The following is a 16,195-nucleotide window of genomic DNA, read 5'->3' as shown; positions in this document are numbered from 1 at the left end:
GTGTGTCAGTGATATTCAAGGTTTTTTTTATAAACCTTTTAAAGTTGATGGAAGATCAGCTAGCACCGGACCAGTGTTGATCACCACCTCTCACTGTAAGGAACCGGCTGCAGCAGAATGAAACTTTTTTTTTTTTCCTTTTGTTCAGATCCTCCACAGATGAATCCACTACATCCCCCAGAGAAGCAATTATCGGCCTTCACCGCTCTCTGCTCCACCTTCAGCCAATCGGAGCAGAACATCTGTAACTGCTGTAGAAAGCTTCAGTCCAGTGAAAAGATCCAGACGGTTTTAGGTTCTCTAGAGATGTGATCGAGGAGGCACATGTAGTCAACATGGGCCTTTGATGAGAGGCAGCATCTTTCATGATGTTCTTCTTCAGTAATAAAACAGAATATAAGTAAAAAGAGCTGAGCCAAAATACTAAAATTAAACACTCAAAATAATAAGATCTCTCGTATTTTCCGCACTATAAGGCGCACTTTAAATCGCCTTTAAATTTCTCAAAAAACAACAGTGCGCCTCGTAATCTGGAGCGCCTCATATATGAACATTACCTTGTGGGTGACTTGTTTACAAACACTTTCACGACTCTGCGCCGACTAAGCTGACACGCCGTGGGCGGAATTACGTCATTGCTATATCACAGGGTGGGATTAACGACACACGTCACATCATGGCGAACGTCTATGGAGTGAGATTACTGCCACCGTTTTGGGCGAGTATGTCTCGGTTGTTGAACACTCAAAATCACACTGCCGTGCGTTCAACCAGTCATACACACGCGTGCAACATGTCATACACACGCACTCTAGCTGTCATAAACGCGCTCAACTTCATTGCTGCGCACTCAACATTTGTCTGCTCACAACGCCAGTCTCACACGCTGCTGTTTTGAAGCCTTTTAAACATCATTTGAACATTGTTAACATGGGAGTGAACAGAGTTGTCAATCAGATAAAGTCAAACTTTATAAGCGTTCTGTTTTGTTGACATTCCCTTTGGCACAGCTTTATCTAGTGGATGTATAAGCAACTCCAGTCATAGTTTGACTGTATCTTTTATTCAATGCCCCTTAATATCCGGTGCGCCCTATTTAAGAAAACAGTTTTAAAAAAGGCCATTCATTGAAGCTGCGCCTTATTCCGATGCGCCTAATAGTGGGGAAAATACGGTAGTTTGACAATAACCTAGAAAAGGAAACTCAGTCGTCATTCAGAAGAGATTCCGAGCACATCCACTGCTCCTGCAGGAGAAAGCAGTCGAGCACCTCGTACCCTAGATCAGGTAGATGAAGTACTATAAGGAAGTAGAACTAGAAAGTTTTATTCCTTTAGTTGTCTCCGGGTCAAGGGGAACGACCTCCCTGGTTTCCAGAAATATACATGCAGTGGTGGAGGTTGTTCGTCTGGACCTAGAGACAACACAAGGAATACAACTTTCCAGTTCTACTTCCTTATAGTACTTCATCTTATTCCTGAGCACCTTCTGTCTTCGACCTTCATCCTCAAAACTTCTTTCGGTTCATTCATCTTCTAACCTCAAACTTTTCTTCCAGTTGTTGACTTTCAAACTTCCACTTCTCGTCAGCAGTTTCGGCAGCAGATTCGAAAAAAAAAAAAAAAGGCTCTCTCACTTTATTCTTTCTTTATAACGAGGACACACATTTGTCAAACAGTAGCTGAGTTTTTCCTTTGTTCATTTGTTAGCCAGATTTTTTTCACTGAGCAACAAACAGACAGATTTCCTTATATGATTCTCTACAGGGTGAACATGTGCAGGTGGCTCTCGGCAACACTGCAAAAGTGCAGCTACCGCAGACCAACGTCTCCCTGAAGAAGTCATTATCAGAGTCCAGAAAGGACGGACGCTCCACCTGCTCCCACTTATGAGCTCCATTCAAACATCCACAGACAGCAACCACTTCTTCAAACACCCACAGAGAGCATCGGAATGTTTTCTATCCCAGTGGTGAGAGAATCAATTGAAGTCGAGTTCCTTTTCCACATGACTTATGGACTGGAGGAAATATATTTTGGTCTTTTAAAAATAACAAAATGTGAACAATTGTCAAAATGTATTCAACCAAATACATGATGTGACTTACCTATAGTTTAAATATACATAATATTTTCTCATTCTCATGTTTTACAACAATTTCACCATTAAATTATCACATATTAGTTAAAAAAAAAAAAGAATTAAAATGATGCTCTAAACCTTTTGATTTAAAAAAAGTTAAGTGTCCATCCTGCAGTTTTAAACGACTCCACCCAACACTGACATGTTCTGTTACAAAGACACTTTTTTTTTAGTGACATCACAGCCCTAAGATGACATGAATCAAATATTGGCAGGAGCCAAGATCACAAGCAGACAACTTCTCACACAATATGATTTCATTGCTTTAACAACTTTGAGGTTAAACTAGTGGCTAACAGTGGAGGTTTGTTTGAGGTCAAATTTGATACCGCGTTATATTGTATTTTTTTGGAAGAATAGAAGGTAAATTATATTGTTAAATTAATATAAAGTGTGTGTATGGGTGACCTGCGACGGACAGGTGTCCTGTTCCGGGTGTCAGGAGGCTGGGAAAAGGCTCCAACACTCCCGCGACCCACATAAGGGAACACCGCAAAACATGAATGTATGGATGTCAAATTTCACACGGAAAAAGAAGAAACAATGTTAATTGTTAATTAATCAATAACATAATAAATGTCACATTCAGGATCTGTGTCGGGTACAGGGGGATATCCCAACAGGTGCTAAACTAGTTGCAGGAAAGAAAAATTAGAAACTGAAGACGAATGTAGATGTGGAATATACTATAGGTTGAAAATTAAGATTTTTTTGGAGCAATTGTGTCAGTCAAAGGAAAAAATTCGGATTGTGACGTTCCAAAGATCCCTTATCAGACACAAGGGGGGGCTTTAGAAGAACTGCCACAACCAGCCAATAATTCCAGAGGAGTACCGAAACACTGGCTCATCCTTCGCTCCATCCCTCCCCGGTTTCAAAGTCTCGCCTCCGCCGCCTCCTCCTGAACCACCAGGAAGTCAGGAGGGAGCTCTTCTAGTCCTGGTCGGTGTTATCACCTGTGAACAGCCCACAGCAGCTTAAAGCTTATTAATAAACTGCTTTGAAGGATGTTGGGAGTATAAACTCTGCGGAACATTTGGCAAACCTGGCCGGCTGACAGAAGGTTGTTTGGTTCTGTGGAAGGAGAGTCGGATCGTGACATTTAAAGTATCCAGGTAAAGTTCAGACGGTCTGTTTGGACGTGCGGCGTCAGATCATTCTGAATCAACATCCGAGAAGGAGACACAGCCCTTTCTGAAGTTTTCTCTTGGAGACTTCCAGTGCAGGTATTTCATTCATTCATTTTTTTAGCAGCAGCTTAACCATCTTATGGAGGTCATGGTGGAGCCTTTCCCAGTTCCTTTGGGGGAGAGGCGGGGGACACCCTGGACAGGACGCCAGGGAACACAAAGACACACAAACATTCAACCACACACACTCATACCTATAGACAACTCCCCTTGGTTCCCAATTAACCTGTGGTTTCCTCTCACAGTCCGAACACAAACAGAGTGCCCGGAGTAAACCGACAAAACACTCCACGCAGAAAGGTAACAAATTGGCTCCCTCGATGATGCAGGTAAGAAATATATATCATTATTATTGACCAGGGTTACATGACTGCTCAGTAAACTGATTATTTCATTAAAAGTTTATATTTTAAAGTCATTGATCAAAGAAAATAAACACAGTAATTCAACTTCTCTGATTTATTTATTTATAAAATAACAAATTCAATAAAAGGATCTTTGTTTATTTATTACAATGGAAATCACTGAATTGTATATAATCCTTGAAATTCTAGATTACATGTGACAAACATGTTGCCTGGGCGTAAAATCCAGCCCCCCTAAATTATTTAACATGGCACGCCAGATACTTGTCTCAAAATCAAAGTATATTGATTCATGTTGATATGGGGGACCTAGACATATGGATTATGGATGTAATCAATAAGAGTTAAAACGATGTTAAAATTATTATTTTTTAAATAAAAAAGGTCAAAAACAGAGAGAATTAAGATTATCTGAGCATCATAGAATCAACATTTTCTATCAAAATCAGAATCATACGAACTGCTGTGAGGTTGCAATTTTTTTGGGCCCCTTGTCTCATTGAGTTTGAAACCCCTGATCTAGATCAATAAAGGATGTTGGTCTTCGAAAACAAATTCATTAAAATGTCTGACACCGTCATGTCCAAAGTCCGACAGATGAGCATTCGCAGCCCCTTATAGACGAACTAATGTGGCCTCTGTATTACCAATTAAGAGAATGCAAAATGCAGAACTATTCTTTTATTATGGAAAATGTCATTTGAAAAATTGCAAGAGCTTTTTATGACATAAAAACACAACATTAAGTCAAGCTGCTAAATCTAAAAACTCCTAAATAAAGATTTTTTTCCTCAATATTGTGTTGAACTAGTTAATTATAAAGCTATAAATGATAGTGATTTAATGGTAATATGTCAATTAAACTCATTTTCAATTTGTCTTTATCTTTTCTCTCTCTCTCAGTCTCTCTGCCGTCGACTGTTCTCGCAGTTTAACTTCTCAGATAAGTGGCACACAGAACTTGAAGCATCAATGGTATGCGTTGCTACGATCACTGCCGATACATCAGATCCCTCGCTATGAACTTTCCAGCAGTTCCTGAAAGTAACGAGGCCAGTCGTTCTCTGCTGGAGAGCAAATCAATATTTAACAAACAATCTGTCGAGATGATGTTCGTTTAGATTCCATTTCATCTGCACCAGAACTCGCCTGGTTTTCGCTTTGTGTTTAATCCGCTGTGATCTCTCTCCGACACTTCTGTCGGCTTCATTCCACGACGACAGACTGGCGCCGACCGAGAACAATCCCTTTTACAAGCCGGACCGATGAGGGGAAAGCCGGCGCGGGATTAGAGCATCGATTGTACAGCGTCTCCAATGAAGCTGTAATGAGCCACCGGGAGAAAAAACCCAAATCACAGACACCATTTGTGCTGATTCACGGAGAGTCACGGAGGAGAGACGCTCGGAAATGAATTAAAAATGGAACAAACAGCTCTTGAATTTTAAAGTCCTGTATAAATGTTTCATGATTGAATCAAACGTTGATTAGATTAGATGGCAATCAAATAAAGAAACATTTAAATGTAATTTGTGTTGAGGTTAAAGCTGGAAATATTGCTGTAAGAGAGCGATACTCTCCATGTTAGACATCTATATCGTAAAAGGTAGTTTTTCCCCGAGACACAGTGAGGTCTGCAATCATGCACCACCAAAATCGAACCGGCAAAAGTTTGCCAGTAAAAACTTCCATTTCGGATTTTGTGGCAGGTATTAATGTATAGCTAAAAGGTGCTTGCTCACTTCTTTATTGACCATAACCTAACTAGCTAACTAGCTTCAACTATGACGGTGCTCCAAGTTGCGGAACTGGCATCACTACTTGCAAAAGAGCATTTGAACATTTATTTCTGACTAAATGTTACGTTTACATCTCTTCTTAAAGTTTAAGGCCTAATCAGTGGTATTTTAAAAATTGTGCCATTTTGTAACTGTCCAAAATTCTCAGTTTTCTACAGGTATACCAAACTAGAGAAGACCTCTCGTTATGCCGATTTCTCATTTTGTCTTCCTGGTGATTTAAAAAAGTCTCTGCTTTTTTCACGGTCAAATTGTTGGCTTAAATATGAGTGTGTAAGAGTGATTGTGTTCGAATCTTCTGCTCTGGACCTGAATAACTATTTAGTTTGAAGTGTCCTTCATATATTTTTAGGGACTGGAATAGCATCTCATCTCAAGAGCATCTTAAGTTAGAAACACAATCTTTTCAGGACAAGTAATGCTCACCAAACCCAAATTCTTGCGTGTCTATTCATCATCTGCCATGAAGAAATCTACCAAGCGAATGATCAGCGCTCCAATATTATTGCACGCATTTCAAAAGCTAAGCTTTGATCAACAACTTCACATCCAACAACTCAAAATATTGAATCAGGAAATCAAAATGAAACAGATAAAACTTCCTATTGAAAGCACCTTTACGCATCAGCACCTTTGGGTGTTTTGCTCTCAGAAGAGACGTTCTGCAAGTGAAAAACTGATGCTTCAGATCAAAAGGCGTGAAGCACGCACACAGGGAACAGTCAAAATGCTGTTGTCTTCAAACTCAGAGACATTTCTCCCTAAATGTGTAGCATTTCAGAAGTGGAAGGAAACCTGCAAAAACGAGTCTCCAGTGGGTGATGCGTTAGCGGCAAAACATCTTGCAAGTGAAAAATTAAAACTTGAGTCATTTTCTAATCACCCTCATGTCGTCAAAGGATTATTTTCAAAGTAATCTGTTCCTTTTTAGAGTTATAGGCGAAAACATTTATTCATTTTGATGTAGAAACTGAAGCCGAGATGCGTTTTTGTCTTCATCTTCGTCCAAAAAGACACTGAAAGACATCTAAATACCTCCATGGTGCTCATCTTGTATTGAAGTATTTAAAGTCTATATTTAAGGCTCATTTTCAGCAGAAGCCCATCAGTGTAAATCTTGAACATGCACACTGACACTTACAATGGGTTTCAATGAGGAATAACTTGTAGCTGGAGCCCAAAGACTACAAAGACAACCGAGCTCCCGTTGCTAAATTAAAATGACATACATTATTTCTAAAACTCTAAAAGGGAACAGATTACTCTGAAAATAATTCCAACCCTCAGATGACATGAGGGTGAGTAGAAAAGGAGAATTTTAGGTGAGCTATTGCTTCAACTCTCATTCCCGACGCTGTCCAAGGTGCTGAACTCCACCCAATACATTCTTAGAGAAACAACCTTTGAAAAAAATCCTCGTGCTGACAACAGCAACAATTCCCAGTCGCTGAAATTAATCATGTTCATTTGACGCACTGGCAAATATCTATTAAAAAGCTGGAAACGATTAATATTGACTCACGAAGAAGTAGAATAATTTCATCTGACTACAGGCGTCGGAGCTCTCCGCGGTGCTGAACATGACTAGTTTTGAGTCACAACCCTGAGAGATAATGATTTTTGAATCTGCTTCAGAGAATATAATTATGTTTGCCTTGGTTTTAAGATGCTTTTTTTCCATCTCACGTTTTAGTGAAATTAGCAAATCAATATCTTTCTCAAGGACATTGAACCAATTGTGTTTTTTTCTAATGAAGAGTACAATTCAAAACAAAATAAGAGCTGGAACAAACACTCACACATTTCAACCTCTGGATATTTTTGGAACTGTGGGAGGAAACCAGAGTTCAATGCAAACACTGTGAAAACATATAAGGATCGAACAGAAAGGAGAACACATAACTTAGTGAATGTATTGTATAATGTATATTAATAACAATAAATGTGCTAATGATATTGATTCTATTATTAATCATTAAAATTACATCTTTAAATTATTTTGATTTCTTTTATATAATTAATACATATGTTTAGACATAGTTCGCCCTTAATTATGATTATTTTATGATGAAGCTTCGCAAACGATGATTTAAATTAATTGAATTTAGTAAAGTACATTTTTTAGTTATAGCTCTACAACCCGAATACAATCCTTGTTTAATGTTCTTTCCTTTTTGTTAATTATGTTAATATTAAAGTTATTCGAAATGTCATTTAAACTTCCATTACAATAATCGTTTTTACCTAAATAAGTAGTTAAAATTGTTTTTTTAAATAGCTTAATTTCTTGACTTAAACAAGTGGTTCTTCATCATTATTGTAGCTCCAGTGGTTCTGAACTCTCACCATCTTGGACTTGGAATCATCAGAATCATCTGATTTGATTCAAGTGAATCCTCTGTGTGAGATACTGTGTCGATCAGGGAGTTAATTCTGAGGTTTCCATGAGAAGAATCTGCCGTCGAGCCAGGTGTGGAATCCAACTCAGACTCTGAGCCAGAGAACCGTTGCACGAAAGGAATACTTAACTTAAAAGAAAACAAGGATTCAAAAGTCACACCGATGTATTGTATTTGTGTGTTTGCATAAACCATTCATTTTAATTATTATTTGTTATTTACCACTTTTTTTTCTATTGTTATTTTGATATTTTAGTTGAAAATAATATTTCTAAATCAAGTGATAATGTTTCTTCCTATATAAAGTGTTGATGTTTTAATCTCATTAATAGCTGTATTCATGGTTATCAAGTATCCAATAACGATTCTTGTTCCATAAAAACTGTTAAAAAATACAAATACATTATTAGATAGGATGAATCTGAGACCATCATCATCATCATTTATAACCATTTTTCTAATGTTCAAGCTCAAGATTTCAGGCTCCTCTGAGTCCAACAGAACCATCCGACCAACACAGCCGAACCAAACCAACGGAGACACCGAACAGAACCGAGCCTGTCTCACCTGCAGCGTCGATATTCCTCCGGAACCGTCCGATACATCCTGCGAGTTGTCAAAGACCCGGTCCCGGTACAAAGACCACAGTCCCACGTTCGGGAGGAAAAGCAGAACCGCCACCAGGAGCCCCGCGAACTGGAGCAGCCGCTTCTCTTTCCGCCTCATCGTGTCCGGGGGGGAAAGTGATCGAACCGACGGCGAGCGAGAACCGAACCTCTGCTCACACCAGCCGACTCAAGTTTCTGGCTGACCAGAGGCTCCAGCTTTTAAAGGAGAGGGGGGCGGGGGGAGATGTCCGTGACGTAGTTTCCGAGTTTCCCCTTCAAAATAAGATGGTGTTGCGTGACATGTTTATGTTTGTATATTGTATTTTATTTCCATTTTAAATGCAAATACCCTTATAGCCAAACAATAAATATACTGTAAGTATATTGTTGTACATTATTATTGAATTGGTGAAAAAAAAGCAGTTTCTGATTTTGATGAGTGTAAACTACTTCCTGTGGAGTCATCTTAGTTTGACTCAGCAGTTATCAGTGATCATTTTACATCTATAATGATTTGCTTGCATCTGTGGGACTCAAGCTCTTTCTTAGAGCGTGATTCATTATCAGTCTTTGTGACTCAGTTCAGAGATGCTGCTGACATCCTGTGTAGAATCATTTAATGCCTGGAAACACGAGGGATTCGCTCAGATCTGTATGACTCAGAAAGCCTTGATGTCAGCCTTGATGCAGTTCACCGATCCCATCGATTCACTCGCATCCTGTTGAGTTTACAGTGGGATTCACGTTTATTTTAGCACAAAATGAAGACTCATCAAAACAAACTGAATCACTTGGCTCTGAATTACAAAATCGCTCGATAAATGTTCGTAAATGTGGCAAAACCATTTAAAAATCCGCACTTTTCATCTACACCGAATGTCTTTTTAATGCTTTTCTTTGCTTTTAATAATTCAGCAATATCTTAATTTCCCATAATGCCTTCTGTTTTATGCCCTGGCAGCTGCTTGATGCTGGTTTAAACGTTTTTACGACGCTCTTCCGTGCTAGCGGCGCTGAATAAATAATCACCGTGGACACTTCAGGAACACATCAGGAGGACGGCTCTTCCATCGCGTGTTCTTCTCTCTTGGAAAGTTTTTCAAGCTTTAACGAAACGTGAGAGGAGGCGAGAGTGATGTCTGGAGCTGAACTACTGAACTCTCGGATCACTTTAAATTTTAACAAAGTGTTATTTTTATACATTTAACTCTTGAACTGATGATTTATTTCAACGTGGAGGTGGAGAAACTTGAGTTGTCGGCTGTCTCGCATCAATATTTGTCCACCTACCTCGACTGCGGTTATCGTCCCCGTCATGACCCGTTCGCTCAGAACCGACTCGGCTAAACACCTTTTCAACAGGCGGATAATACAGTCTGGGTTTGATGCTGTGAAAATGACCTTGATCCCTTTTTCCTGCTCCTCTGTAAAGCCTGTGACGAGTCGGCGACACGAACGGTACCAAGTTATGAAGCTGGAATCTGCCGAGCGATGAGTCGCGGTCCGATTCATCCATAATTCATGCCGCAGGACGCTGAACAGATTGAAGTGTCACAACACTGGAAGTCTCTGCTCTCTGGGTGTCCAACAACTCAGGACTAACCGAGTGGTCCTGCTGCGACACGACCCACTGACTTAACAGATGTCACATCGTAATCCACCCTTCCACCATCTGAACAAAACCTTATCTGTACATTAGCTCGACAGCCATGACTTTGTGAATTTGTTGAAAAGTTCCATACACCTGTTGGTTCTGAGGCTGTTGACCATGTTTAACGATTCAAGAACAGAATTTTTTTTTAAGGAGGGTACAGAGCGTGCAGGAACCAAAATTTCCAATTAGTCACAAAAACTAATGATGAGTGACCAGATGCAATACTAATAGAGTCAGGGACTTCCTTCCTCATTCTATAAGACTCCATAATTTTTAACTTGGGGCAGGAGCGAAGTGAAAAGATTATGGCATTCTATGTAAATCTTCTATCCTTTTCTTTGCATTATTTCCTATGATCTATATTCTTTATATTTCTAAGTTATTTTGTTTATACTTTTTTCTTGTTCTTGTTTTTATGAAACGAGCGATTTAATAAAATCCATTTGTCTATCCCTCCGTCCGTCCATCCGTCCATCCATCCATCCATCCATCCATCCATCCATCCATCCATCCATCCATCCATCCATCCATCCATCCATCCATCCATCCATCCATATCCATCCATATCCATCCATCCATCCATCCATCCATCCATCCATCCATCCATCCATCCATCCATCCATCCATCCATCCATCCATCCATCCATCCATCCATCCATCCATCCATCCATCCATCCATCCATCCATCCATCCATCTATCTATCTATCTATCTACCTATCTATCTACCTATCCATCCATCTAAGTAGTGCCAAATTACCCGCATGGGAACACAATGACCCTGGTCTGGAAAAGCACTCTACAAATATAAATTACTTACTGACTTACTTATCATTGTTCTACCTCATGATGCTGGAACGTTGGAGCTATCATGACCTGTGGGGCAGCAGCGATTGCAGAATGAGTTGCAGCAGCCTGATGATCATAGTAGGCACAAAGAACACAAAAAGAACATTCTGCTTCCCTCTTGTTCTTTAACTGTGTTGTGGATCCTTTGATCCTAGAGCACAAAGAGTGCTCAATTTACCCTCAAGAATTTATTCAAGGTCACTCAACGATGGTGACTAGAAGAATCGATAGCGCGGCGCTGGTTTTTAGCATAGTAACTCAATTCGGGTTTGTTTTATGACCCTGCATGTGAGAGAGGAGGGGATTATTGGAAGTTGACCTATTGCAAACATGAACACAAACATGAAGCCAAAGAAGCCTACAGAGCTACTTTAGACAGACAGACAGACAGACAGACAGACAGAAAGACAGACAGACAGACAGACAGACAGACAGACGGACAGACAGACAGACGGACAGACGTATTAAATACAGTATTGTATACAACACAGGAACATAATCTGGTGTTGTGGAATACATTCATTCATTCATTCATTGACAACCGTTTTATCCCGGGGTCGGGGTCGCGGGGAGACTGAAGCCTATCCTAGAATCATAGGGCGAGAGGCAGGGGACACCCTGGACAGGACGCCAGTCTGTCGCAGTGCACACGAAGACATACAACCCTTCACACACGCTTTCAAACCTAAAGACAACTTCACAAAGATAAGAGTCAATCAACCTCTGTATGTTTTGAGACTGTGGGAGGAAACCGGAGTGCCCGGAGTAAACCCACGCCACACGGGGAGAACATACGAACTCAGAAAGGTTGCCTCGGCCTGGAATCTAACCAGCAACCTTCTTGCTGTAAGACGATACAGTATAGAATAAAATAAATAAAATATAGAAAGATAGATAGATTGACTTTATTAATCCCTTTGGAGATCTCCTTCAGGGAAATTGTGTTTCCAGTTTCGGTACAGCAAGTTTCATATAAACAAGAACAAGAATAAAGTGCAAGTATAAAGAACAAAGTGGAAGTGGTGACAAATTGAACAAGGATCAAAAGAAATGGCGCAAAGAAAAGGATGAAAAGATTTTATATGTCATGCCATATGATATATGTCAATACAATGAAATAAATTGTGACTTTTATTTTGAAGGAAGACGAGTAAAGTCTGCACATAAATGTTAGATTCGTAGTTTGGTTTGATCATTCCTGCTTCGTGATCTCGATGTTCTATTGTGTTGTTTCTTTGCTCCAAATGTTTGATATATGCAGTTTGACTTATAGCATTGCTGGATTAATGGCTACGTTTCAAAGATTAGTTTTCATAATTAACCTTGTTAATGTTAGCCTTTAGTAAGACGTTTATCACTTCAGACCCACAGACGGTAAAACTGGTTCAAAGGAAGTTCATCAGGTATCGATATGTGTGTTGCATCATGATTCTCATTAGAGCAGCAGCTTGTTAAATGCCCCGCAGAGGCAGAAGTCTCTTCTGGCAACTTTTGTTGAGACTAAACAGATAAATGTGAGCAATTAGTTCTTTTTCAGCTTCTATATGTGAGCCGATCGCCCGCAGGAGGAATTAGGAAGATCTTATGCTGCGTGTTTCCATAAATTTCCATAATAATCGCTGACTGGAGATTTTCACACCAGTGACTGCAGGACGGTCGACCTCGTTTAATCCGGGTCTGGCGTTCCGTCTTCGCTTTCTGTTTGGGATTTCGCTGAGATGATGACATCGGTCAGATTGTGACTGGGATTCATCGCCATGTCAGTGGAAGGTGTCACATTACAAGTGCTGCACTGGGGCCACTTCACTAATCTAAGACATGTTTTGACCTTTTTTATTCTCAATTTTAGTTTTTCAAACAGGCAGATTATGAGGTTTAAACATGACCATAAACCCATCAGTACTGTATAGTTCAGCGAACTCATTGAACCAAAACAATACTAAGTTTTAAGTTTCTTTTAGCTTGATCAGGAACCAACAATTATGTGAGATGTCTGCCTTTGTGTTATTAAAGATGAACCCATTCCTTTTCGTCCTCTGACATTGATGAAACGATCAATACTTGTGTGAGACGAGCATCTGAGTTTGAATTCAACTGTGACGTCGTAATCTCCGTCATTGGAGGAGCACTTTGTATTCAATCACCGATATCCACCATGCGACTTAAAAGTCTCCTGATGAAGCTCCTCGGGCTTCGGCGCTTTGTTTCTGTCACTGGAGGACGACTCGATACACAATTCATGTGTGCCCCTACTTAATGCCACCAAATGTCAAGAAGTCGTAATTCACCAGAGAAATTCCCGCCGCAAAATAAAATTAGGCGTGACTGGTGAGCCGCGTGGAAAAGTGGTTGAGAAAAAAAATAAATAAGAAAAGGCCTTTTTATATTTTCACTTTACTCTTCTCATCTGATGCTTTCTACGTAATTGCTCTGCTTTTCTGGCTAAATCTGCAACGAGACGATCGATCATGTGGCGTCGAGCGTTCACAGCAGCAGATTTGTCAGAGAGGACGCTCAGCAGCTCTCAATATCCCGTGAGAAAAGAGAGGTTTTTTTGTATAAATTACGAGAGTGTTTTTCATGAAAGGCTTTATAATCTCGAAGCTTTCTAAAGGTTTTAAAAGAGTTTAGAAAGTGTTGTAAATAATCACTATCATTGTAAATATAAATCCTTTTAATTATTTGAATTAACAATTTATGGAACGACCTACATAAAATACCACCTCAGGTATTGATACAAAATCCAAATACTTTTTGCCTTATGCTTCTAATACCACAAAACAAGCAGGGTTTTCTATTATATATAAAAAGGAGTGATGGTCTGATGAAGCTTCATGAGAAATTGTCATTATTTTTAGAGTCCACTAGATGGCGGTCTCTCCACTATTTTCCTTTGTTTTGAACAACTGTTATAATGTATTTTTAAACTGATGGCGCCACCTGCTGACCTATAAACATATGATACTGTTTCACAAAGATTCATCGGCCCATCACTATTTCAAAGTAACCTCGCATAAGATTGTATATTTATTTAATGATATGGTAGGCTATATTTTTAAAGAGAAGCTAAGAGAAGTCATTTTTTGTAGATTGGAAGTCCAGGTTGCAATCGTTTACTGTTTTTGTTTTAATTAATGTTACTTATTATTTATAATTATTATTATTTTCTTTAGGTGATGTGATGACAATTTCTTAATCCAGTTGAATTTGAAATATTTTGGGAACATTGGCATGTTTGTGTTATAGGGGTTTAGGACTTTAACCCTTGTGTTGTCTATGGGTCGAGGTGGACGACCTCCACCACTACAGATGTGTTTCTGGAAGCCAGGGAGGTCGTTCACAAGGGTTGACCTTGGATTAAAGTCAAAAGTAAATCTTAAATTTACTTGATTTAATCTTGTAATAATATGTGTTTTTTATAGGTTAAGGCATTACCACACAATATGTCTATCCCTTTATAATAATACGTTTCATCTATCATGTTAAATCTCTTTCTTTGTGTGTCTCTAATACTCTTATCAAACAACAGAAAAATGCTAAGATGAAATGTAGTTAACATGCAATTCTTTTTTAAGCATTTTCTTTGCCTTGTGACTGTGCACACATGCACACCTCCACATCTCTCACTTTTGACATCCTACAGAAAACATTAAACTCACCGAAAAAATATAACCACAGCAGCCTTTGTCAGCACGAGGTTCTTCCGAGATACGAAACCACAACTCTTCCCATACCTACTCCCACCACCCACCCCCCCCACATCCCTCTCTCCCTGTCCTCCCCCGTGCAGCTCCATAATCCACCTCACCCACATAACGATGAGGAATTGCAGCCGCTGTGTATTTTTTGGCAGCGGTTGTTGTTTGTGTGCATAAAAGTGAGTTCCCAAAGTCATTTTTCTTGAGTTTGTGTCGTCTTTTATGAGCGCCAGAGGATCGGTCCGTCTCCCTGATGTGTGCCGAGTCATAAAACCTGCCAGAGAAAAAGATGCAATGGTGTTCCCAAATGTTTTTTTTCCCAGAAATTCTATCTCAGCAAGTTCTATGTAGAATTCATACTCATGACCCGCCGAGGTGAGAGCTCCACCGCGCCCGAGACGATGCGCTGATTGTCTCTCTTTTGCTTCCGCTCCATCTATCATGGCAAATAACCAATTTCCTGACCTTCCGATGCCAATTTTTCTCCTAATTTCCATTCAATCAAAACTCCTTCATTACCCGCCTCTTTCCGTCCCGTCCCCTGCACTCCGTTCTAACTTATTTGCCGCGAACAAACATCGGCCTTGATGAGTTTTGGCAGACGGAGCAGCAATTTTGTGGACTTGATGAAATGAAGAGATGGAAAACAGAGATGATGGTTCACAGCAGAATGGCCTTGAAGATGCAGGAGACAGAAGCACTTTAGCTTGTTTCCTTAAAAGTGTCCTGGATGACTTCCAGACGGTTCCGTCTGACTTTACACTCGAGCAATCAAAAACGCAGATGGATTATCCCGTGAAGGCGCTTGTGTCCAGTCCGTTTCCTAAGCTCTCCAAATTGTAGCATGTATTTAAAAGTTATGTATATGTAAATAAAATTGTAATGAATGACTTAATAATGTTTTAAAAGCAAAAACTAGTACATTTCTGTTTGTTTGTTTACACCAAATTGCTACATTCACTCCAGAGTGTTTCGTTGTGTCCCAGTTAAAAAGACTTCCTGTCTTCTCTTAAATGACGTTAAAAATGGAGGTCAATTATTAGAACTCCCATGATGCCTTTGGCCGGATCAGATTTGTTGGCTGGGTGGCAAAGGATTATGGGAGCTGCTTAGGTCAACGTTTCTGAGAGGATTGTTGATTGAAGGATGGCACATCACATGTAACGTTGAGATGGAAAAGTTTAAAATAAATGTGTTCAATAATACGGGAAAAAATAAAACGTCAACAAGGGACCCTGGTCTAGAAAAGCGCTATACAAATAAAAATTACTTACTTACTTAATTACTTACTGTATGTACTATTAATGTATACTTTTAAGTCATTTGAAAAATATATCAATCATATAATCGACTTTACAACATTGAGTATTATTGTCTGTTAAGCTACAATAAAATGTCCAGAGTTATTGGTTAGTACACAAGAGTACAACACAAGGGCTTGTTATTACATGATACCAAGCAGTTAATTGGCTCATACAATGGTGTAATATCTG

The 16,195-nt window shown here is 39.5% G+C and overlaps 1 protein-coding gene across 1 annotated transcript in view; it reads right to left on the bottom strand.

Annotated features, from left to right (window-relative positions):
• The window catches only part of LOC148066183 (polypeptide N-acetylgalactosaminyltransferase 10-like), a 45,399-nt gene extending 36,735 nt beyond the window's left edge, over positions 1-8,664 (bottom strand). Inside the window, exon 1 of the mRNA XM_087807867.1 lies at positions 8,463-8,664. Within this exon, the coding sequence (XP_087663993.1) occupies positions 8,463-8,621 (159 nt within the window). The 5' untranslated portion in view covers positions 8,622-8,664. The remainder of the gene's footprint in view (positions 1-8,462) is intronic.
• Between the last annotated feature and the right edge of the window lie 7,531 nt (positions 8,665-16,195).

This window comes from Callionymus lyra, chromosome 14 (genome assembly GCF_982586985.1).
Source record: "Callionymus lyra chromosome 14, fCalLyr1.hap1.1, whole genome shotgun sequence".
Classification (NCBI taxonomy): domain Eukaryota; kingdom Metazoa; phylum Chordata; class Actinopteri; order Syngnathiformes; family Callionymidae; genus Callionymus; species Callionymus lyra.
Note: the sequence above shows the minus strand (reverse complement) of the source record. Positions and strands in the feature narration are given on the sequence as shown.